This window comes from Ambystoma mexicanum, chromosome 11 (assembly GCF_040938575.1).
Source record: "Ambystoma mexicanum isolate Mex_15411 chromosome 11, UKY_AmexF1_1, whole genome shotgun sequence".
NCBI lineage: Eukaryota > Metazoa > Chordata > Amphibia > Caudata > Ambystomatidae > Ambystoma > Ambystoma mexicanum.
Genome location: NC_090934.1, coordinates 133,908,606 through 133,935,018, shown reverse-complemented (window position 1 = coordinate 133,935,018; position 26,413 = coordinate 133,908,606). Strand labels below are relative to the sequence as shown.

The 26,413-nt window shown below is 43.6% G+C and overlaps 1 protein-coding gene across 1 annotated transcript in view; it reads right to left on the bottom strand.

Annotated features, from left to right (window-relative positions):
* Positions 1–681: 681 nt before the first annotated feature.
* The window catches only part of LOC138504940 (uncharacterized), a 42,718-nt gene continuing 16,986 nt past the window's right edge, over positions 682–26,413 (bottom strand). Inside the window, exons 2-3 of the mRNA XM_069625330.1 lie at positions 803–863; positions 682–713 (exon numbers count right to left, since the gene is read on the bottom strand). Of these exons, the coding sequence (XP_069481431.1) occupies positions 682–713; positions 803–863 (93 nt within the window). The remainder of the gene's footprint in view (positions 714–802; positions 864–26,413) is intronic.

Genomic DNA, 26,413 nt, shown 5'->3' with positions numbered 1-26,413 from the left:
CACTATCTACTGTCTGAACATCAGACCAAACATTCAAATGGGTAGTCACTAATTCATATAAACCATTTGGTATTGTTTCAAACATAAGAAACAATTTGATATGGGAGGTTGTTATAAGAAAAACAATTTTTTCAATTTTTCAGCAAAACATAGTATTTTATTATACAAATGAAAAGCCCAACGCATTTCGAGTTACAAACTCTTCTTCAGGGGCAATGTAACAATTCTTCTAATTTCTAACAATTAAAGATAGAAAAGAACACATCTTAGTGTATCATTTCTAACTTCATTTCAATAATCAAACAGGTATTTCATTACAAATGAACACATTTTTTAGAGGAGATGAACTAAGCTCCTCTTCTAATCAGAGGAGGTCTCCCCTACTATAGTGCATCCCCAGGATAAATATGATAATTACTCAATTTTTAGATACGCCTAATGGTCTTCATTACAACAGAATAATAAGTGAATTTAGCACAGTGCTAACAACAGGAGGTTGTAATCATTAAAAGAAATCATAACACTCAATCCAACCAAAAGAGTCTAGAGAGAATACTGTCAAATGGTCTCGGTCTGTACAGTCAGTAGAAAAAATGGGGGAACATCACTTACCCCAACGGGTGGGTGTCTAGATTGAGATAAAGGACTAAAGGTGCCAATATTCATCAAATAAATGATTCCTTAGGACATTACGTCCGATAGTGGAAAAATACCTAATCAGTAACAAAAAATAAATATAATCAGAATAAAGTGCTCAACCTAGGTTTAAAAGTAGAATGCAAGAAAGTAAGTCAGCACTTACATTCAAAATGGTGTCCCATTGGAAATCCGTAGTACAAAGAAGGGTTCTTAACAGCACAAAGCTGTAAGTAAAGATAAAAAGAGATAGAAAAAGAGTATGAGTTCTATCACTATTACTCATTAAGTTGGCCAAATAGTCAAAACAAGGATCCTCAAATACTTACAATATTCGCCTTAGTCCAGGTAATTTTGGAACCATGGAAGCGCACATCTTGAAATACTCTAGTCAAAGTTTTCAAATTAAGAAGATTATACACAAAAACTGGGAGATCATTAAAACAGATCCACAACTGAACCACCTTTTTCCGGAACCACCAATGCTGGCGTACAAGAGGGGCAGAAACTTTTGCGATAAACTTATTAAGGCAGAAAAACGCAAACCTTCCAATCAAACTGTTCTGTGCAAAACTAAAAATGGGACTTTTCCATGCCTTAATTGCCAACACTGCTCAAATGTGATTAAAGGCGATCACATCCGACATTGTAACACTGGCAAAAAGATACCTCTGAAACAATATGCTACATGTGATTGTCAAAATGTTGTATATGCGTTACGCTGTCCATGTGGCAAATCCTATGTTGGTAAATCCACCAGGAAAGCAAAAGAAAGATGGACAGAACATAAGTCCAATATCCGCACAAAAAATATCAAATTACCAGTATACAGACACTTCAGAGATCACCAGCACACAGTAGCACAAATGCGATTTGTAATATTGGAAGTTATACATCCACTCCCTAGTGGCGGTAACTTAGAGACATTACTATCCCAGAGAGCACTTTTTTGGATTCACTGCCTTGACTCCCTCTCTCCCCTGGGGATGAACGAACATTACTATCTGGGCCCGTTTTTATAATGTACCCCTTGATTTATTTTCCTTAATTAAGATGTGATGATGTCTTATTATTTGTTTTATTCTATTTATGTTGGATTATGCCGCTATAAAAGACTGTACGTCCCAAGGTGGGCAGGATATTTAAAGTACTATGTAGATCTCGACATTTAGGACTTATATTCCCATTAGAAACGTATGACTTTAATAAATAATAATAATAATAATTTATTTCACTTCTTTGTTTTAACCACGCTTTCTATTTACCTTGCCTTTTTTTTGGCTCAGTTTACTGTCTATATCTATTTTTGTTTCTGTTTACATCCATTGCTATCTATTTTTTCATAGTTATTGGTCCACAGCCTTACATTTACTCTGTATACTCAAGAGGACGTTTTCCTTCGTTGTTTACTAATTGACTGACGCCATCACGCTTCCACGCAGGTGGCGTCATAACGATTATTGAGTTGCAGAGATGAGCTCCACCAGAAGAGCAGGAGTTGTGGAAGCGCAGGGGGTGTCCATTGTCCCCCAAGGATACAATGTGGTCGGCAGGACAGCACTGGGAAACCAGTTATGCCCCTTGGATTGCTTAATGTAGCATTAGAGCAACTACATCACCCAGCACATACAACACAACATTGTGTTGCAGCTTTGATCTCAGAAGAATGGTTCGTACCTAATCTGGCAGAGCATGTTGCTGTCTTCATTGTAAGTTGTTTGGTCTGTCAACAGTACACTGCAGGGCACATACTGCGAAAGGTGAGAGGAACAATACTCCATCCTACTGGATCCTTCTAGAATTTGCATATTCACTATGTAGATATGCTCCAAGTTCATAACGGCTAAAGATATATGCTAGCAGCCATGTGCTCTTTCTCTTGATGGATGGAGGATGGTCCATTCACACATCCTGATGCAACATGTGCTGTGAAGTTCCTCATATGTGAGGTGTTTCCGAGGTGGGGAGTTTGCGAAGTGCTCAGGTCTGACAATGGACCTCTATTTGTAAATGAAGTATTTGAGCACATTACAATTCTGATGGGTATTAAGCACAAGTTGTCTTCCATGTATCACCCACAAGCAAACAGTATATGTGAGTGTCTCAATGGCCTACTCAAAGAGTGTATCGCCAAGCTAAAAGTGACCCTGAAAAAAGGATGGCTCCATTACCTACCCTTAGCCCTATATGCATTACGTAATCAACCCGGTTCGTCTGCCTGTACCTCCTGCCCCTCACTCGAGCTCAAACTGGTGAAGAAGAGATGACACATGTCCATACGTGGTTTGCCACCCGAGCCAAACAACAGCCAAAGAATTAAGAGAGAGAATGTTTGTTTGCTTTTAAGGTTTAGTAAAAGGACTCTAGTGGACATTTTCTCTGAAACAGCATACCTGCACACGCCATAGACTATTTTCACAAAGAATAAAAGTAAATAGGCTAAATGTTTTCTCTGCAAACCCTATTGTTTATTCGCTTTACTTACTTAGTAGATAATTATCCTACTTAAAGTTTAAGAAACATAACTCTCGCTACTCTTTTAAGGCATCCAAAATCATGTTTCCTTTTGGAAAGGATTGTTATTGCTTTATTGTTCCAATTCATTTCTGTGAAACGCTGACATTTTTTACAACTGAAAAGAGACGGTCTGAAGGAAGGATATGGGACTTCTTAATTCTATTAGGTGCTTGCTTCTGACCTTTCGACAAAATAATGCATGTGATTACTTACAAAAGACTGATACGCTGACAATGATGCTTTTAGCAAAAAGTTTTACATTTTGTAATTTTCTTTCCACTTTTATTGCATTACAAGAGTTGGTCCTGTATAATGACTTTAGACCCATGTATAGCAATGTGACCCCTTTCTCCATGACAAATGAAACAACCCCAGAATATTCCATGTTAACTTAAGATATGAAGAGGCTCAAACAAATTGTGATGAATGACTTTGGGTACAAGAACTCATATATAAATGATTCTGCCCAAGTCGCTTATAATTTATGATATCAGCACATGACATGAGTGGGGAGGGAGAACTCCACAGAGAGCTGCTATGTATGCTCCCTTATCCCCTATGCCATGAGCACTTCACAAGTTTTTATAGCCATGGAGGTACCTGCACACAAAGCACATTGCCTAACACACCTTGTGCTGTGCTTGATCAGGGGGCAATTCCAGGGCCACACTGCCACACCCATATGTGTAAAGAAAGCAAAGTTCACATGAGAACAAAACTATATACAAGAGATGATAATGATGACCAAAACTGAACCACAGCACACAGTGTTAAGATATTTGTCATCTGAAATACATGGAGCAGGGATTAGAAGAGCAAAAATAGGATGCTCCAATGTAATGACATACATGGAAAAGAAATACCTGAGTTTTGGGAAAGAGGTCAATTGCAAATAAAGGGAACTGTGCTCACACCTACAGGGCGGGCAGGAGGATTTATTATGTCTTGACCTATGGCCCTAAATCACAAAATTACTCACATGGGTCATAACGAGGGAGTGGGGGCAGTCCAAATAATACCCATGAAAAATTCCACCCTATGTTTCTGAGATAATGGTACAGTAAATGTCAGAAGAAACAACAGGTGTAAATGTATTTTTGTTGTATCAAGCAGAAGACAAGAACAGCAGTGTTGATGATTGTGATACCAAAGCCTACATGCAGCTACTCCAGGGTTTGGGCGGTCCCTGTTCCATAGTAAAATTGAATATACTAGCCCTTGTAGTTCCCCAGAGTGAGATGCAAATTACGGACTTCCCTAAAATGGATGCACAGTTGAGGAAAAGAAGGTCCCACAATTTCCCATATATGAAAAGGGAACACTATTTCTCAGCAAAATCAAAAGATGACTACGACGACATACTGTACAAATACAAATTGTTTAGCAAAACAGCAGTGATTTTCTCAGCTATTTTCCTCTCTGTAGTGCAGATCACTGCAAATGAAAAAAATGGCTCCAAATCACGATATGGGAGTTGTTGCAAACAATCAACTCAACAGTGAAGGGATTTAATGCCATCAAAGAAGAGCTAAGGACCATAAGACAAATGACCCTTCAGAACAAGTACATCTTTGATCTGATAACGGTCATTGAGGGGGACATTTGTTCAAAAATTGGCCCATCTTGCTGCACGTACTCACCAACCCACGATGAGGAAAATTGACTCTCACAGAGGCCATAACTTTGTTAACAGATTTTCATACAAAAATGAAAGAGCAGGTGGAAGACAGCCTAGATAATGACTGGCTCTCTTATCTATTCTACTGGATCACCTCCTAGCTGGCTAGTGCATTCAAAGTACTAATAGCAATACTGTTACCAGTACTACTACGATTCTGCACCCTGCGAATAGCTCTAATCCAAATCAAGTAGACAGCCAAAAAGGTCGAGGGCATGGAAATAGTGATAAACGCGGATACTTACGTACACAAATATACACAAATCGATAATCTACCTCATATCCACGTACCAGAAAGCCCTATTACACCTCCAGCATCAACATTCTTTAATCCCACCAGACCTGCACAATTATGTGGGAAGCTGGGTATTCTGCAAGCCAGATGGAGAGGGTTGCTACATGACCTGGAGTGTGGTCGAGCACATAAGATGTGCAGGTGACCTGAGGGGGGTATGAGAAACCTGAAGCTGTCTCACCTGGTTGTCTCTGGGGATATATCATCCAGGTGCCAGGACACAGCTATCACTTTTGGATCCAGTTCCTGGGGGTGGACCAGTGCGGGAGGATCAGCTGGATGAGGGGTCCTCGGGAGAGGGGGAGTGGGACAGTGGAAGGCGAGGTGCGGTATCACCTACCTTGTAACACCTTTTCCCCATTCTACCAGGTAGAATACCTAGGCCCTGGACCCCTCCCACCCCTTTCCCAACATGAACACGTTCTCACGGACAGTTCACTTGGAGTTACAATGGACTAACACCAGAGATACCTGACATATCCCAACACAAGGGTCAGGCACAGTCAGGCAATTACTAATAATTACACATACCTGACTTCCATCACAGATCACACATGGATAAAAGGTGGAACACAGGAGCACACTCTGAGTGAGGCAAGACACCAGAGGATGCAGCAGTTCCAAGATGGCAGTTTAATACGAGGAGAAAGACGGTGAGACCAGAGGGGGTTGCAAGGAGGGGACTGCCCTTGGCCTTTTCAGAGGAAAGCAACTGCTACTTTCATGAACCCTCATGGATAAGAAACATATCACCCAGAGATAAAGCTGAAGAAAGGTGCATTTTTTGTCGAAGGTACCAGGACTTTCACGCATCGATAGCCAAGGCGGGGAAAGGCGATTGCCATTGTCGTATTGTCCTTGGCCTTGACAAGAAAGCGACACCAGTAAAGTCAGCACCGCTGGTGAGTCTGGGAGACTGATAGCAGACCACTCTGTTTTAGAACCAATGTTACACGTGTCAACATTGTATGAAGAAATTTGCAAAGAACAAATTAGAAGGCGTGCGTGGTGAACAAGGCAAATGTAATTGAATATCCAAGGAATACCTGAACCTTAATAAACCAAGGCAGGCAATGTACACAGAGTGGTCCGGCACCACATGGGTGCCCATTCGAAGGTCTCTGTGCGGTATCCAACAAAGAGTGTAAACATTGTAAGCTAGGATATCGATGTGATCCTGCAATGAGTCAAGTAAACCCAGTGCACATTTGATCTTTGATAGCTAAAAACAAACTGCAATTGGTCCAAGCCCGGCTGAGGGAGGGTAATTTTCGAAAAGGGGATCTGAGCCCGACTCTGGGTTGAACTGTGAGTCACCTGAGAAAAGATTGTGGTACAAAAGGAGATCTGAGCCTGGCTGATGGAGATCCAGGGTGAAGAGTGAATCGCCCTACTTGAATACTTGGAAAGCTACTCTTTTTGTTTGTTTGAGACATCAGGCCCTCTGGATCAAGAGACTTCTTGGATAACTTAAGAGACTTGGGCATATGAGGCCTGATGCTTATGACAAAACGATGTGCTTGTGCTGAAGAAGCACAAGAGTATGCTATGCTCGAGTGAATTGTCTTGTCCCATGCTGAAAATGTGGGGAAGGGAAGCCAATGGCCTGCACATCCCGACTTATCATTTTGTGAACACTTCTTTCTTTTTCAGGATCGTTCCCCCACACTTTTTGTAAATTAGCGTTAAGGATTGGCAATAGGTGTTTTAGTATAGGCCCTTTTATTTTGATTAGACCTCACTAGGACTGCATTATTATTATTTTAATGGTCGTAGCTTGCTCCCATCTTAGATTTAGGGTAAGATAGGCGTTTATCACACCCTTGATAAGATTCAATTAACACCCTTGAACTGTGGTCACTTGTGTCTGTCTTACTTTGATATCACACCTTCCTTACAGGGGTGACTAAAATATGGATATCCAAGGTATCTTACCCAGATGAGGGCCGGAATAAGGGTTTGGTCGAGGACTCAACCAGAGGGGGGGAATATTGAGAGACAGATGAATACGTCATTAACAGCAACTGCCCCTCTTCTGCCCCAATATCGCAAAGAGGAGAAACATTATGCACTAAGGCGACTGTACCGGCCTTATCGCAGATCAATACAGGAAGAGATGGACTAGATGTAACTGAAGATGGCAAGAGTGAGCAAACCTGCTGATTGACTGACATATGCGCATGCAATAGACATGAAGCAAATATGCACTCACCATGAAAAAACACAGACCTTGAGTCATACGTGCATTTAGACATGAAGAATATCGCTTGCACCACAAAGACACGAAGCATATAGCACAAGCAATGTATACACTGAAACGCAACATGAACGATATACGTAAATAGTTTATTAATGTAGAAAAGCAGCAGTAAAAGGATGCCATCTTTGTTAAAATGGAAGTCGTAACGCATTAAAATGAATACAGCTCCTGAAGCTTTATGGGAACCCAAAGCTACTGAATCCACTGAAGCACCGAGTCATGCGGGGAGCAGTCAGAGGCTGCATGGCCCCTCTTCAAGGTTATGTAATAATTAAGGGAAGAATGGTCGAGAAGAGAGCATGAGATAAGTATTCCCAAGGCACATGACATATTTCTCTTAGATTAATTAAAGAACAACCAGCCTTTGAATGCCAGGTGCCGACCAATTATAAGTTATCACCTCGTAAGGAATGGATCAATGAAGTCCCTAGTGGTTGGAAAGGCAATAACATTTGCATTAATATTTGCTCAAATCTCAACAACTACAGGACAGAATAATTCAGAACATGGTCTCCTCACACGTGACCCATCATTCTAAACCAGTGTCTATTCATTAGGGCCAGACACTGCCCAGTTCCTGCCTCGACTCCCCACGTGTTCTCAAATCAAGACATCTAGCAAGGTCAAATACAAAGGAACATTTTAGCTCATGGCCTAGTGATACAGGATAGGTCTTATTTAATTGGAAGTATGCAGGTCTTGGATTTAGCACCCCTCATTCCCATTTTTAGTTCATGTTCTGATGACCTGTCATGTCCAAGGTTGGTGAGCAAGCTACCAACCAATGAAAACTCTTCATGCTGTGCCACCCAGTATATGCTTAATTAGCCAACAGTTAACTTTAAGGATGGCATGTATTCTCTATTATCAATTTGGAGGTGGTCTCAGGTTGAGCCATCAGATAAAACATTGCGAATGGAAGGACTAACCCATATATTTTCTACATGTATACAATTCCTATAGGGCCTGAACTACCGGCAGGTCATACCTGCCGGTAGTTCACTGCCCCTACCAACAGACTCAGAGTATGGCGGCCCAGAAAAGGTGCCGTACATGTAGTTATCTGCACCTTATTTCAGTACCGGCATACTCGTAATGATCCCCTAATGTCAGGGGCTTTGCGCTTAATGTTAATGTTGCTCATGTTAATGTTAATGGTCTTGTACCGAGCACTATTGCCACTTGCATAAATCTCTTGGCGCTCTGGCGGATCTGCAAAGGAAAGAGGATTTCATGGTTTGTTAGTTGGATGGAGAGGGAGAAGAGCAAGATGTGCTGTTGGCAGCTTCAGTTCAGAGAGACTGGATACTGAGTGTCGGTGCGTTTTTCTTTTGTTTGGTAGCCGTCATGTGGTGTTAATGTGTTATTGTGTGTGGTTTGTTTTCATTTTGGGTGTTGTGAAGTGCGTGCAGTTTGTGGTGCAGTAGAGGAGTGGTTTTGTTTAGTTCAGAGTTTGAGGGTGCGTATGCAGAAAGGTGAGTTTTTAGTACAGTTGGTTAGTGGCGATACATTTCCTACACCCAACAATGCCTCCAAAACAAAAATGATTAATTTGCACCCCAAACAGTTCATACAAGTAGGATGCCTTTCCAACCCTCAGCAATCCATCCTCGTGAGACACATTCCCTGTCCCCAACATTCCATCCAAATGCGGCACAGTTTCTGCCACCAAACAATCCTTCCAAGTGTGACACATTTCTCATCTCCGGCAGTCCATCTAATTGGGATACATCTACTGCTCCTAATCATCCATTCTATTTTGACACTCTTTCCTCCCCCAACACTCCATCCAAGTTTGGTGGACTTCCCGTCCTCAATAGCCCATCCAAGTTCAACGTCTCTCCCACCCCCCCGCAATCCATCCCAGTGCGACACACTTCCTATCTCCAAACAGTACATCCAGGTGTGCCCCCAACAGTGTATCGAAGTGTAATGCATTTCCCACCCCAAGAATCCACCTCAGGAACCCTACATGCTACAGATGTTAACTAGTGCCTGTCTCAGGGCGCGGCAGGGAGAATATGACTTAGCTATAATATTATATCAGGTGCAGAATGTAGCTAACATACACCTTACAGGTAGAGGGAAGAATGTGGCTAGTTTACAGAGTTACTACATGCCGGATAAGGTTAGCGTAGGCTAGTTTGGCTAAATGCTCGTAGGTGTACGATATCAGGTAGTTAGAGTGGTGTTTTTTTTTGTATATTAATGGCTTTACTCCCGGTTCTTCTGATAGGTTTCTCTTGCAGGATTTTGCATGGTTTAGCGCACTGGGTTGTGCTGATGTGATAGGTCCCTTAGGTTGGTCTCGGTTCGTGTTGCGTGTGTTCGATGAGTCGCTGGTTTCGTGGGGTTCCTTTCCGTGTGTTTGCGCATTTCGTGGTGCATAGATGTTGTTCATGTTTTTCCTCCCCTTCGGCGCTGAAGAGCCAGGGTCACCTTAGTTGAGTTTACTTCATCTCCATTCCAGCCACTTTCACACATGCCAGTCACATCATTATTCATTAACATGCATTCATTTTGAGTATTTTCCTGCTGCTCCAGTCTCCATTTCTCCAACTCCCTCAAGTCCAGGCAAGATGATGACCATCATGGCCTGGTCATTCCACAAGCACAGCTCCGCCGCCTCTTGTGTTGAGGGTCTCCCTGCCATGTGTAGTGACCAGCGTCCACACATTCATATTCAGCTTTTGTTTCTGAATCTGTTGCTAACTTATCCCAGATTGATTTCCAGAGTTGCATCTCTAGGCTTTTTGTGGCCATGGCATAATGTGCAGCATTAGTCATGGCACCTCTTTCACAGCACCTTTCACTTGAACCATCAGCACGTTCACATGCCCCGGGACTTATTGCAAGTGGACCAATAGTGTGGGGTGATGTAGGAGGTGATCTTGCAGGGAGAAGTCCAAAGGCTATGGCCTCAGGAGAAGAGAGATGAAGGCACTGAGTTGGCAAGGCAGGACATAGCAGGAAATGGTGGGCGCTAGTGGGCAAACAGAGGTTTCTAGGATGGTGGAGTCAGGGGAGCACAGAGCATTCAGGGTTGGAGGGGAAATTAGAAAAGGTTATTGTAAAGACAAGAAAAAGAATATAGGCAGAACAAGGACCAATAAATCAGTAGTGCAAATAGAATTAAACAGGGGGCATAGTGTTGGTGCACTTAATGGTCCTCATTATAAGTTTGCTGGTATCCCACCGGTAATTCCGGCAGCTTATTGTCAAACGGACCTACCGTTACTGGCACCTAATATCCACGGTAGGTAAATCCTCATTCCATGGAGTCCTTAGGACTCCATGGGAGGATTGCCGGGCTCACCGGTACCGGTAGTACCGGTGCCGGTTATACCAGAGGTTTTTTGCAGATGGGGCCTGATTTCCATCCAGCTCTTGGCTGGCGGTAAATCAGTCAACCCCCACTGGCAAACTTGTAGTTTGGCTGTGTAGGAAAAGTGGCAGTAACGGAATTACCATCACTTTTTCCTCGCACCGTCCAACTTGTAATGAGGGACAATGGACCTCATTCCAGGTCCGGTGGTAACCGAGCCGGAAAAACCGGCAGGTTGCTGCCGGACTTGGAATGAATTACAGTCTTTGTGATTGCCAGAATCACCGGGGCATTACAACCCTGGTGACCCGGCAATTCCAGAGGTGGAATTCCGTAAATCCCCATTCCCATGGAGTCCCATAGGACTCCATGGTGACAATGGAAACACTGGTTACGTCTATGACAGAGTCAGTGTTTCCATTTCCGTCTGCAGGTGGGTGGCGTTACTCCCGCCAGGTCAGACCTGGCGGGAGTGACGCCACTCACCTGCAGAACTCGGAATCAGCCGGTCTGGAAACAACCGTGGCAGCAGGTTTACCGCCACTGTTGTTTCTGGACTGGTTGACTCATAATGAGGCCTAATGTCTTGTAGGCCAGGGGTACTTGAAAGGCTCAGAGGGCACTTTGGAGGGCTCTGGCAACAGGTTTGGACTGATGTGGCCATCCTCACTGCCTTAACTGCATGCTGTGTTCCCTTGGCCTTGTCCCCATGCTCTACACACAGAAAAAGTGTACAGGAATGCTGCCCTTTACTGTGAGCTGTAGTTGACATGCTATTTCCGACGGATGTGTGGCGGGAGGGAGAGTTCAGGGGCAACGTGCTTGTCTCGGCAACAATACTACTCTGAGCAGCGCATGTTAGATTCCCGTTCCTGCGCTTAGAGGCCGGAGTCAGGAAGGAAGTGCGTGAACATGTATTTTCCCTCGGATCCTAAATGGCCACCAATGCTGTTTTTACTAGAAGTTCACAACTGAAGGCAACATGTATGCACAGGTGACCGAATTGCGTTGCGACACATGGCTCTTTGCAAGACCGCACTATCTGCCGATCTGAGCTCCCTCCTCTATGGCAAACCTACCTTTGTACCGCATGAAGAGCGCCAGGGGACCGCTACGGTTGTGATAGAGCGCGGTATGAATATCCTTTCATATTAATATGAGACCGTGGGTCTAGCATTTGCATCCTGGCCGGCAGAGCCCAAAGCTCTGTCTGCATGTATGGAACTCTACGAGCAAACGTTCCCTGCCCACTTTACGGCGGATAGTGAAAGCGTGGCCGAGCTGATTTATGCATCGCCGGCGGCGAGCGCAGGGCATAAACCCTTGGAAGGTCGTTGAAGATGCCCCGTGTTATATGTAGACTGTAAATTCGGTGCCAGCCAAATATGAACAGTGCGCATTTTAGTGTATTCACTGCAGCTCCAATCATTAAAGCTTGTGGGCACTCTAATTACTTTTCCTTTAATCAATTCCTGATTTCCCACTACTGCAGCATTATGAATTTACTGAACAAAAACATTGCAAATATTTCATTAGCAAGTACCAGCCCTAGAGTTATATTTCTGATCTGTTTCCTGGGTGTTTGGAGAACTGCAGGATGAAAGCTGGGACAGTCAATCTCTCTAAAAAAGTCAGATAGCGTGGACATCGTGGCAGCAATTCTGCTGAGAGCACGGTAAATGGCTTAGCTAACGTGTTTCTGTATGGCTTTGGACTAATGCTGTAATCATGTTACAACTTATTGTGAGTGGCCAGCAGCTCATGGTGCTCACAGGCTGCTGGCTTTGATGAGAACACGACACTGTGTTTGTCTCGGAAACTCAGGTACACTTTTCATTTGGTCCATTAGCTGTCTGTAAGCCAAAACTATTGTAATGGGAAGTGGATGTAAGAAAGAGGTAACATGTGGGAAGAGACACAGAGCATGTGGGGGTTGCTTAATTTTTTACCTACCCCTTGATGGCCATTCTCAAACACTGCCCTCCTCTCCCCGACCAAAGCACATCCACCTGGTATATCATTCAGTCTAGTTCTGTGCTTTCTGAGAAACCTTGAAATGGCTTAATTGCAGCTATACATCAATTAAACCAGATCCCGAAGTATTAAAACTGTCTTAACCAAGTGTGCCTGCAGCCCCTGGATTTATAAACAGTATGTGTGCCCTTGCTTCTGTTCCTTCCATGCAACTGATGTTAAAAACAGACATCGTCAAAGCCAACAATGTTTGCTTTTGCACCAGCATGGGATAGTCATTTGCCAGTCACTGACATAATAAAACTATGTGGCCAGAAGATGGCAACAGCTAGAAAATGGTGTGAGTACCTGGGTACATGATAGCAGTGACTGCGACTGACTAGTTAATACCTTTACACTAGCCAAAACTGTTGGCTTTGCCAGTGCTTGTTTTCTTTTGCTCTGTGCATAGCCAACTTAGGTCCAGGTGGCTGAAGCCTGTGCTGAGGCAAAGGGCGAAAAGCTCAGTCAGACGGGTTTACATGGCTTTACATGTTACTGTACTCCCCAGTAAGCAGTATCTCCGTTTCATTGGAAAGCATGGGGTCGGAGAACAAAGAAGGATTCTCGAGGACCTGTGAGCATAGACAAGCTTAATGTTATGGTGATGTTATTATGATTTCATTTTGAATTACTAACGTGAATGTCCTCAGGGGGAACCAAGCGGCAAGCCACATCTAGGCACAGATTTAAGTTACGGTACATTCAACCACATTAACAGCTACTCAATGCGATCCTACTGAAAGAAAAAAGTTTTATGCTGTTTCCTGACCATAATCAAAGACTCTATCTTCCATAGAGAGGGCGGCAAACAGTTCCACGCATGAGGGCCGGCAACTGAGAACCTTCTGTCCCCCCAGTGGACAGATCTAGAGGTAGGGACCCCAAATAGATTGTGATTCGTAGACCACAAGCATCTAGTAGGGATATAGGTTTTAATTTTAGCATTAAGATACGGTGGTGCCAGGCCATGCACACGTCTGAAAACGAAACACAAAAGCTTAAACTGAATCCATTGATGGATCGGTAGCCGATTAAGTTTCCTCTGAAATATTGTTACTGACTCTTTCCATGATAGTGAAAAGACTAAATGGACTGTTACATTTTGGGCCACTGCAAGACGCTACAACTGGTATTTAGGACAACCTACCAGTAGGCCATTGCTATAGTCCAGCCTGGCATTAATAAGCGTGCCTACTACAGTTGCTCGATCCCCTTCTGAAATGAGAGGGAGAAGCGGTTTCAACATTTTCAATTGGAAATACACTGATTTAATCATCTGATGCAACCCAGGTTATTTACTGATTCTGTATACTTGGAGGTGCTTCCAAACAGCGGGGGGCATGGAACCATTGAAGAAAGAGTTTCCAGTTTCTTTTTAGAACCAAATACGATTATTTCTGTCTTGTTGGGATTAAGTTGGAGCTTGTTGTCAAGCATCCACATTCAAATATTCTCTGCACGTTTTAAAATATTCTCTGCCGCCTCCACTGGTTGTTTTAGGCTAACATAAATCTGTGTATCATCCACATACGAATGATACTGAAGACTGAATTGCGCAAAGATTTTTAGTAAAATGCAGATGTAGAGATTAAATAGCACCAGCGACAGGGAGGATCCCTGGGGTACTCCACAGAATATTGTCAGCATTTCTGATAGAAAGGGACCCAGTTTTACCTGTTGTTTTTGATCAGTTAAGAAGGAGTCAAACCATCTCCGCGATTCATCAGAGACATGTGACAAGCTACTGAGTCTGACAATGTTAAAATCAACCGTATCGAAAGCTGCTGACAGATCCAGCATGACGAACATGCTAATGTTGCCATTATCTGTTTTTTCGAGTATGTTATCCCATACCTCAAGCAATGCAGTCTCTGTCCCAGGTCCCGTCCTTAAGCCAGATTGATGTATATCTAAGATGTTGTTACTTTCAAGATGGTTCAGGGGTCGCAAAGTCACAACTTTCTCCAGGATTTTATTTGGCCGTAATAGCCCTGCAATCGGATGATAATTTGCCAGAATATTATGTTCCAGACTAGGTTTCTTCAGTAATGGGGTAAGGTATGATTTTTTTAGTTCCTGAGGCACATGGCCCTGGGCCAATGATGCATTTACAAAGCTCTGAATTGGTCGACTTATGGCTTTTGCATGCTGTTTTGCTAAGTATGCTAGGAGAGGATCATAAATAAGATGAGGAGGTTTGAGAGCACCTATACGTTTCTCGATGATTTCCTTTCCCACTGGAACAAAATTGAACTCCATATAGGGAGATTTTTCTCCCACCTCATGGATAAGATCAGTTGAACAAGAGACAAGGTCAAAAAAGAAACAATTAAAATCATTAGTCATCTTCTCACTAGGACACAAGCATGTATTAATATAGTCAATGTTCACTAGGTTTGTAATGGCTTTGAACAGTTCTTTTGGTCTATTTATTGCCAGATTAATCTTACATGTTGTGCCTTTGCCTGCTTAATCAAACATGTATATTGTTTTAAAGCTAGTTTGCCTATTATGAGGTCATCGCTCGTTTGGGTCCGGCGGAATTTCTTTTCCGATTTCCGGTAATGGCTTTGGCATTGCTTTAGATTCTCACTGAACCATTGATTCCCTCTCCTGGTGGTTTGTTAACAGGCACCAAAAGATCACAGTTCGCCTGTAGTTGTTACATCAGGCTGTCATACAGTTTGAAGATATGAGACATCAGATTGTCATCTGATATTTGATCCGGGTCTTTTTTTCAACTTCAATATTCTATAGTAGGGAATGTTCTACTTTTGTTTATATTAGACATTGCAGTCCAATTAATTAAACAACAACAGAATGATTGGAGCAGCTAACTTGTTCAATTACTGTGTCCTAGCATGGGATCTAGACAATGTCCATTAAAATGAGTAGGTAGATCCGAAAGAAGACAAAGATTGTGCAAATTTATAATACGTGTAATACATAATACTTATAAAATGTAGACAATCAGTGTTTTCTGGATCATTACATCAGATATTAAGATCTCGCAGAATAGCAATGTTTGGCTGATTGCTAGCTTCTACCCCTAGATAGGTATCCATGGCGTTTAAAAAAAAGTAGTGGCCGAACCTGGAGGTCTATAACACAGAATGAATTTAAAGGACTCATTGGAGGAGAGTTGGTAGTAGCAAGCTAATACTTGCGAGACATCATCCCATTTCAGGGTACATATAATTTGAAGATTGATACTGTCTCTGCAGACACTAGCAACCACACCTCCCCCCCTTTTGCTCTCTATTGAGCTATTTTATGGGGGCATTAGTTGGTATCAGCATATATGCTGTTTTTGTTGCATGAATACAATAGTTTAAACTGTGTATTGTGTCTATGCCTGCTTTTATGATGGCTATGCCCAGTGCTTAATTTGTGGGGGTGTTCGCCATTGATCAGCCCCGGCACTTATTTCTGATCACTATGACTTATTTTTGAGTCCAATTTGATCAAGTTGTGGTATTTTAGCAACTTTATTATTTTAATGTCAGGCAGCACAACAAGCAACAACAGTGTGGCCTAGGCTAGTAGGTTATGGATAATTATTCATTTTCATGAATAACAATGAGTTGGAAGGTGACAATGCTGGTCACTCATGATAGACATGGCTGCACACTGCTCCACTCAGACTGCATGACATTGGTGCACATTCTCTACCTTAATAGCCAGCAGCACTGCCACAGAAGGGTGGGCTGGCAACAACAGGACAGTCACCAGTGAGCAGCCCCAACACAGGGACAAGGTCAGTGAAAAGGCCCATGTCGAAGTGGAGTGCCTGTCATGAGTGATAAGCTATACAAGAAGACCTTCCTGCAGTGTTTGACAGGACATCATGAGTTCCGTAATGATTATGCACGTGTTAGTCCATCAATTCCCGATACGAGGAAAGCATGGTTACTCGTTTGCCTGTGATACGATGGTCAATACTTTCTACTTCCCATTGATAGCATTGGAGCAAAACGTAAACAATGATGTGTTTAAAGAAACACTTAAACATTTAAGTTATTTCGAGCCACAATTTATGTCGACACTGCCAGAGTCAGATCATCCATCACCTTCAATGAATCAGTGGGAGTTGCAGCTTTAATCCTGGAAATGTTGACACTGTATGGAGCAGACGTGGGTGGAGTCCACCCCGGTGTGTCACAGGCATGCTAGAAAATATTTGGGCCCTGGAAGTTATTTTCTTACACAATAAACACAGGCTATGCCTGCAATAATAATAATAATATTTATTGTGATTTAGTTTACATTATAAACTTTACACAAACTTTTAGAAAACATAAAACATATCATACATATAATCAAACATACAATATAAAACCAATATAAAACCATAATCTCCCTTATACATTTCCTTTCTCTCTCAGCCAAACCTATTAAATGATAGCTAAACAAGTACATCATTAATGTACACATATCTTCGTTGTGACATATATACTAATCTTAATCCATAGAAACAAGAGATGTTTCTTCACAGGAGCTTTTAAATTGTATAAAAGACTTCACTAGCAGGAGTATTGAGTACATTGCTTTCGATTGAATCAAATAATATCTTATTCCTTTGCCAATTTCTTATATTGTTATTCCTAGGGTAACTTCAATCTTCAGCCAGATGTTGCATAGAGCGGTCAACAGACGCATACTGTTGGAATTCGTACAGTGGAGCCAAAATAATCTCTCCCTAAAGTAGTTGTAATTATGCACATACATGCCAAGGAAATGGTTGATTATACCAGCCATTACATGGCATTCAGTCAAGAGATGTTTGGCTGTCTCTAACAGTTCTTGCTTTTTTCACATTTGGCATGTTCGCAATTCCAGAGTGATCTTGTCTTTTCGTACTGTAACCATCATTGTTGGAAGCTGCTCCATTCTAAGTAATAGGATGAAGCGTCTGAGCCTAGTAGATGGACATACATTCAGGTAACTCTGGGGCTTCTTAAAATTGTACAGTCTATCCTGCACAAACTGATGGCTTTTTTACCCATTGAGATGATCGTAATTCTCCAGCCAGTCCCACAGGTCAATGCGTTTTCCCAGAGCCCTCTGTACCTCATCTGAGTAACTCCCTCCTCTGGAGTGCCACCCTATTTCGTCTAAGAATTTGACCATTTGCCCCTTAGTTGTACAAGTAGAATTTCTTTTTGACATTTCCTGATGGACAGCTATTAATAGTCGATTTTTGAAGCCACTAGATATTTTCAAATATATCGCAGCCCGCTTCTTTAAGACTATGGGCCTCATTGCATGGTAGGCGGTAAGTGTTTACCGGTAAGGGCACCAGTACTGGTAAACCCTTACCGCCTTACTACGAGTTCCCTTTACCCGACCTGGTTTTATCAGCTGTTAAAGTAGGGTGCCGCAAAGGGACCTCGGTGCTAATTACGGTACCGCAATTTGCGGTACCGTAATTAGCGCCTTCCCCATTCCCATTGAGCCCTGTTGGGGCAAAAATGAGATGGGGCAGTGCCTTGGTGAATGGGGAATTACCGCCCCTGCTCACCTTGGAGTAGGGCGGTAATTCCGCTATCCACCAAGGCAGACACAGTAAAATACCGGAGGCAACCATGGGGCTAATAGCGCCATGGTTACCACCTACCGTGTAATGAGGCCCTATGGCTTTTAACGAAATCAACCCTAGCTCTAGCATTATCAGTGACATTGGTATGCAAGCGGGTAGACCAAGGATACAACGACAACATTTCCTTTCAATAACCTGGAGGCATTTCATGTCAAGATCTAACAATGCTTCTATGCCTTCAATAGAGAAGATTGATTGAGTAATCATACAATCCCCACAGTGGTAGGGTAAAGACAATTCTGCCTTTTTTCAAGTTCTTTATCCTCTCTTAATCAGAGTTCAGGTGGTGAATAACGTCTTGAAATGTATTGGTGCCGAATCACAGTGACCACCAACTATTGGACTAGGACGTGGGCCGTGTGAATGAAGCTGTTACCACCATAGCTTTAGACAAGACTCTTTACTATCAGGTGCTGCATTATTTCTACATAATCTAAATAGTTGTAATTGGGTTCGTGCACTTATGTTTGCGCCTTAGGTAATGAGTATATGGTTGTGAGTATGAGTGTGACACGATTAATTTCTCTTGGTTGTTTCCTCAAATCCAAGGGACACCTTTGAGTAAATTTGTGATTCTTAATTCCAAGAGTCATCCGCTCAACTCTTGATTATTTAAAGACCATATTCTTCATAATTATTAAATTCAAAACCTATTATTTTGTTTCAATGAGTGGTTTTACAGTGTATGACAACAATTTGTTTTCATATTATATTCTAATAGATGACTGAATAGTTGTGTAACAATAATTAATTTTGATATCAAATTGTGCTTATCAATTGCTCTGAATATCTCAGTATTTGCATGTACATTTCTGATAGATTGATCTCTTATATCACCTAAATGGGAATTCACAAGCTACTCTTCACTGATGAGGGTCAATGAAGCCGAAACATGTCTGGTGATGCTTGTGATCTTGTGCAGAAGGAATGTGACCAGGCAGTCTGGGCTGGACTGCCCCTTTTGTGGTGGGACCAAGCCTGATTTTCATATGGTCTTTCCCCTTTTGTAATGGCTTAGCAGGTGAAGAACGATGGTCTGCAGGGTTGCCCAAAGCAATTTCAGAGGTTAAGATTAATTCTAAACCTTTCAGCCATGACCCTTTTTGTTTGCTATAGTCAACCTGAGAGAGGCGATTATGCCCAGACGTGGGTCCTGTGCCTGCTTGTTATACAGGCACAAGCTACTCCTCACCGATGAGGTCCAATGAGGCTGAAACATGTTTAGGGATGCTTGTGGTCTCGTGCAGAAGGGATGTGACCAGGTAGTTTGGGCTTGACTGCCTCTTTTGAGGTTGGACCAAGTTTGATTTGCATATGGTCTTTCCCCTTTTGTAATTGCTTGGCAGGCGAAGAATGATGGTGTGAGGTATTCAATCATCCGCATGGTGGGCGTGCACTGTCCTGGGCTTTTTGACATTTTTAATTAAATGGAATGATGGTAGAACCAACTTCAAGAAAATGTGTGGGGCTAATCCACACACATTTACCTATGCTCACGCCATGACAAATGCATAGACCTGTGTACTCTGGGTGGACACAGACTACAGGCACAGTCGCCTTGTCATATTTAGTTTGAATGTGACAGCCAGGAGTGCACTTTGTCATCTCCAGGAAGGGGGAGGTCCAAACATTCCCCCTGCCATGGCCAGCCTGATTAACTAACAAATGCTCTATGGATACACCCTGCTCTTTTGTTAGGCCCTGCAGCTGGTGGCATCGATTAAAATACCAATAGAGGGTATTTCAAACAGGTCCGCATGGGGCCTGGCTGCAGAGGTTAACAAAGGAGACAGGAAACCCAAACACCTTTCATATGTGACTGTGTCAACCTGAAGTCAGCTCCCGCCCTCAATATCAATGACTGTGAGCGGTCATCTCTGGGACTGCTGTTTACAGTAAGACAGCCCGATAGGGGCACCCCATTCATAACATACGAGAATGGGGTTTGCAGGAGCCAGAGAGGCTGGTCTCACCGCAGAATCAAGGAATACCTGCTGCTGTAACAGGGACCACATACCGAGGACCATTAACCGGAGAGGCTCTTTGAACAACGACAGACAGGAAGATGGGTGGGATTTAGGAGTGTGGCCAGAGCTCTGTCTGCTGAGAGAAGGATTCTGCCATTTTAGTTCTGGGGCACACCTTGTTCCTGTTTTCACCCCTTTACCTTTCCTGTTGCAAAGCACTCTGGTTATGTTCTCACGCATACAGAATATTGTTGGCAGGGACCCCAGGATTGGTTCGGTTCATAAGGTAGGCTTAGCCTACACCAATCACTTTAGCCCACTTGGCTTTAAAAGAGGGCTGGAGCCCCTTTTTAAGCAGATAATCTGAATACTTCACTTGAAGTATCAAAGAAGAACTCAACATTGGACCCTGGCCAGTGAAATGCCAAGATATCTAAAGAGGGAAGCAAGATACCTACCCTAAGCACCTTCCAGGGAACAGAGGGAGATAATGAACTCAGAGGACCCTCCAACCGCTACATTATCGGTATCCAGCCAGCAAACAGCGTGCCCTGCTAGGCTCTACTGCATGCTTCCTGGATAGGAAGTGCCAGAAGGTCTCTGCACCTACAACCCAGTACAAGGCAGCTCTATGCAACACACTCCACAGCTGTGGGCAATCCGCCTTTAAGGATGAAACAATCTCATTGAAGAAGCTGGGAGAAGTGCTTCGATGAACATCTACCGACGTCTGCCTTAAGGGACATTTTCCTGCCAGTCGAGTTCCTTGATCTGCAACCGACATCAACGTTGACCGTTGTCAAGCTGCCGTCACTTAAAAACATCTGAGATGTCTCGACCAGTGCTTCAGAACCACCGGTCAGCACTGAGACAATGATTCCTGACCCCGATTTGCCTTGTAGGCCAACCCTCAGCAGTTCGTCCAGCTTCGGTCACAGAACCTTCTTGCCGCCTGATACTCGCAGCTAACTCCCAACTCGAACTCTGTCACAGAAGGCTGCAAAGAGCCCTGAAGCTAACTCGATCCGGTCGAGCACGAAGAACATCTGCAGCACAAGGTACATTGTGGTTCTGTCTCCCTGGTCCTTCGCAGAAGGCCACTAAAGATGTTTTAAGACGCCTTTCTCCCTTTGTGGTAAAGCCAAGAAACCTTAACAAACTGTTGTGGTTATTAACCATACCAACTACCCTCCTATCAGTATCTAGAGTGCATCCCTTTTCCTTTTGTGAAACTGTCTGTCCTCTGCATTCTTTTACAGGGTGGGTTGTATTTCGTAGTGTTTTTAGAACTGTCTGCTGTGATATAAATAAAGTATATATTTTGATACAACCTGGACTGGACAGTTTCTTTCATCATTGGATAGTATTTGTATTTTCGCTGTGTTGCAACTAATAAATGAACCACGACCTTTCAGAGATAAGCCTGCCGTTCAGTCCATGTTACCAACATTGGACAAGGTGGCTTATAATTTGCTTGTGTTTGCAATCTGTTCAGATCCCTTCTGTTGTGCTAGAGGTGTGGGGCTGATTGATGATTTAGAAATCCATATTCACCCCTGGACCTCTGGTACCCCAGAAGTTGATTTGTTATAGGTGGTCTGCAGGGTTGCCCAGAGCAATGCCAGAGGGTAAGATTAATTCTAAACCTTCCAGCCATCACCCCTTTTGTTTCATTATTATAGCAGAACTCAGCAGCCTTCCTCCTTACACTGCTCAGAAGGTTCAACTGGCTGCTTCTGGGGAAGTGTTAGGAAAGATTTCTTAATTGTGGGTAATTTTCTTTCCATGTGGCAACCCCTAAACTTTTTGCTGTTGTTTTCACCATGATCTAGACTTTGCCAGAGAAGTGCAGCCTTCTGGCGCACTCCTCTGGACTTTCGCTCCATTCTTACAGGGAAACTGACATGCCCTTAAGACAGTCAGTACCGGGAAACGCTGTTTTCCGTAGTTTCTTTATCATGTTGCAGCTTTCGTGCAACATGACACAAGAGGGCACTGTAAGCTAAGTTACTGCTCTCTTGGGTCTCTAGTCTTCTACAGGCCCTAGATACTCTGTTTGGATTGTAAATGATCGGTGCAAGTGAATCACGGACGGGAATGGTGGCAGCGATCGTTTCTTGTGTTTTTGAGCTCCTTTTGGCGTTTTAAGCGCGTTTCTCGCGCTTAGCCCAAAATGGTGGCCTGGCTCCCAAAATGGCCAGACCACGAGGCTCCTTTGTCCTGTCCGCTGACCGTCTTGCCCCCTTCACTTTCCCCAGGTCGAGCCGACCCGGGGCCTTCCTTATTTGGGCATGTACTTTACCACGAAACACAGATGCTTTCGCGGGCTTCTACAGGCCTTGTGTGTGCCTCCAGGATGTGGGCTGGGATGTCTGGTCCCAATACACATCCTGGGTGCCAGAGAGTCTAGTGTGGTGTGAATGCCTGGGACCACCGTGGTCCGTGATAGGTCCACGTATGGTGTGAGTGTTTGATGAGCGGATCTCCCATTGGGTCCCCTCCGTTTTGGCGCGAAGGGAACCGTGGATAAGAGGGGGCTGGAAACGCCACTACCATGTCGATCTCCTGAACAAAGGAATACAGGAGCCAAGTATCCTGCAACCATGAGGCTGAACCGAGGAATCGCTGGTGACCCGCTGAAGGACTGCTCCTCTGCACTGCTGTCGCTTTGTGAAACCCTTTCTACCTCTGATCGGACCAGAAGGCCTTTACTGGTACTTCGACCCTTGGAATAGCGGGAACAGCTATTCTCGGCATCTTCACCATCTCCTGCACGTAAGCCTTCGGAAGTGTCTCTGGGCCACACAGCAGACTGACCAGCCTACCCAGGAGTCTTGCTCTGTAACCGCCGCCAGGTTGTGTTGTATTTTGAGTCCTTGTCACTCTCACACGATTCGTACACTTGGCATTCCCAGGTCTGAAGTGAGTAGTTTACATTTGGCTGAGATACACACGGCCGCTCCATTGCCCTGCTGTGGTAACAAACTGTGCGGGTTCACTTCGTTTGGGACATCTTTAACTCAACTCTGCTGCTGCAGAATCTACACGATGACGAGACGTCCCCTGCTCCCCTGAAAATGGCAGCACTGAAACTGATGCGGAGAAGCCTGGGTCTGCTTGCATCGGGGACCGGTGAGTAGCATAGCTAGGAACTGGTCGCCCTCCTGCAGGAGCCCATAGCTTTTCCCCGCTGTGTCAAACAGCACGCCTTTCCGTACTCGCGCTCTGCTTCTGCCCACAGTGGAGGCTGCGCTTGAGTCGCGGAATTATGTTCTTCTTCATTTGTGCACCAAACTGAACTGCCTGATTCCCTCGAAGAGACTCCCCTTTTTGCCCGGTGGCACCAGCGTGTGCAGGTACTTTTGAGCACAAGGCTCCACTCTTCGTAGGGCTTGGACTTCCTTTTAGTTAGGTGCCTCTGAAGGCGGACTGGGTCTAATCATTATTTCGCACTGCCTGTTTTCCTCCCCTTCTAGGTGGACTACACATTTCGTGCATCTAACGCTTTAGACTCGTTTGTATTTGTATATATATTGTATTGGTTTGGTATGTGTTGGTTTACTAGAGTTTTATTGTGATTGCTCGCTACGGTCATTGTTGCAAAGGCCTTGGAATAAATGTGTATATATTTTTAATATAGCAGTGGCTGTGTAGTTATGGTTAAGTTGCTGATTCCATGGGAAGAGCACTTTTTGGGTGGCTTATAACTTCGCTCTCCCTTGACGAATCCTCACCAAACTTTGCGAAGTGTTTTTGCAAATGTCATCAATGATATTTGTGATGTCATCTGTGATGTCCTGGGTGTTAGTCTTAGCAGTGCACAGTGGTGGCGCGAGTTACGGTTGCTTAGCTGACCATAACTGGTGAGTTTTACTTGGAACCATAACGTCCCTTTAACAAAGTTTTTTTACTGAATTTCATAGGTTTTTAGTAGCGCAACTTAACCATAATGTCATTTTAACAAAGTTCTTTTACTGATATATATTTATATATTACTGGGCCTACGGTAGCGGCCCAGTAGTTATGGTTAAGTTTCTAAACCCATAGGAAGAGCACTTTTTGGGTGGCTGGACGAATCCTCATCAAACTTTGCAAAAGGAGTATATGGCCCGCTCTGAATTTTTTGCAAAGTTTGGAGAAGTTTCGTCAAGGGGGGGGGGAAAGTTATAGAGGGGTACCAAAATTTCTTTTTTTTCCATATACTGAATGTAGAAAAACTTTGCTCATGCCTACAGCCCAAACCGCTGGACGGATTTTCACCAAATTTGCAGCAGGAGTGGCAGCTTGGTCCTGAAAGCGTGCTTTTGTTAATTTGGTGGAAATCCGTCCATTGGTTATTTTTGAAACTATCAAAAAGTAGGTCCAAAAAAATTAGTGATACCTATGTCCGCGGACACACTTCCCTGTTCGCTCCGGATGGGATGGGGTATGGCTACAAGAAGCAAAAAAACGGGTGTTTTCCACCGTAAAAGTCCATGAACAGTCCTGAGAAGTTCGCAGATACCTCAGGGTTGGTGAAAAGCAGTTATTGGATGGCTTATAACTTTGGCACCACTTAATGAAACTGCAGGAAATTTTGCAATTATATTTCTGACCTGATTCCAAATGAGTTTGCAAAGTTTGGTGTGATTCTGTCAAGAGGGTCAAAATTAGAGGAGTGGTCCCAAAATAATGTAAAGGCTTATAAATGAGGTGCCATTTGACGAATGAACACTGTACAATCAGGGTTCCAGCATCACGCGTCGTATTCTACAAGGGGTTCACTCCAAATGCCGTGGTGTGTATGTATACTAATACCATGGTAACGCCATGTGTTACTTTATTACTAAGCATTTTGCGGAATGTTTCCTTGAAAAAGAACGTGTTCCAGATCTCCAGAGAGAAACCCATCCCAATCTATGGCCGATGGCAGGTCACCCATGGAAAGTGAAGTAGGACAAATGGCAGGTCCGTGGACCCGATTAATTAATTTATTTCCACAATGCTGGCCAGACCCAGCATTACAGAAATAAATTAATTAATCGGGTCCACGGACCTGAAAAACATCAAGCAAATAAATAAATAAATAAACCATGCTATGGCCTCGCGGGCCACATGAAATGGCTCGGAGGGCCACATTGTGGCCAGCGGGCCGTACGTTGGACAACCTTGTCTTACTCCCTAAACCTCCCCAAGAACACTGACAAAACAAAAACACTCCCCAAAACTGCATTTCGCCTCTGTTCGCCACCGTGCTATCGGCGGATCCAAGATGGCGGGTGCATCCGAACAATCTGACGCACATCACGCCTCACTGCAGCCAATCGGCGGACACGTTTAACCCCCTTAACCAATCGTTATCTTGTCCGCGGAGTGAACAGGGAAGTGTGACCACGGAGCGGACATAGATATCACTAATTTTTGTACACCTACTTTTTGGTCGTTTTAAAGAAAACTACTGGACTGATTATCACCAAATTTACAAAAGCATGCTTTCGGGACCAAGCCCCTGCTCCTACCACACATTTTATCAAAATCCGTCCAGCGGATCGAGCTGTAGGTGTGCGCAAAGTTTTTCCCCCATTCAGTCTATGGGGAAAAAAAGACGTTTTGGGCCCCCCCCTATAACTTTCCCCCCCTGACCCAAACATCCCCAAACTTTGCAAAGAAATTCAGTGTGGCCCATATACTTTTTTTTGCAAAGTTTGGTGAGGATTCGTCCAGTGGGAGCGCAGTTATAAGCCGCCCAAAAAGTGCTCTTCCTATGGAAACAGCAACTTAACCATAACTACACAGCCACTAGTGTGGCTGTGTAATATTCAATGAAAAAACTTTGTTAAAAGGACGTTATGGTTACAAGTAAAACCGAAAACCCCCAGAAATTTGCCAGTTATGGTAAGCTAAGCAACCATAACTCGCGCCACCACCGTGCACTGCTAAGACTAACACCCAGGACATCAAAGATGACATCACAAATGTCATTGATGACATCACTGATGACATCACATATCTGGGCCACTTGTTTTTGTTCACTGACATATATAGGCTAGGTGGTTTTGTTCATTGACAGTCAGAATATTAAAATTGAAAAAGGTGCTATATATCTAGATGTTAACCTTGTCATATGTTCTTTAAGTACTT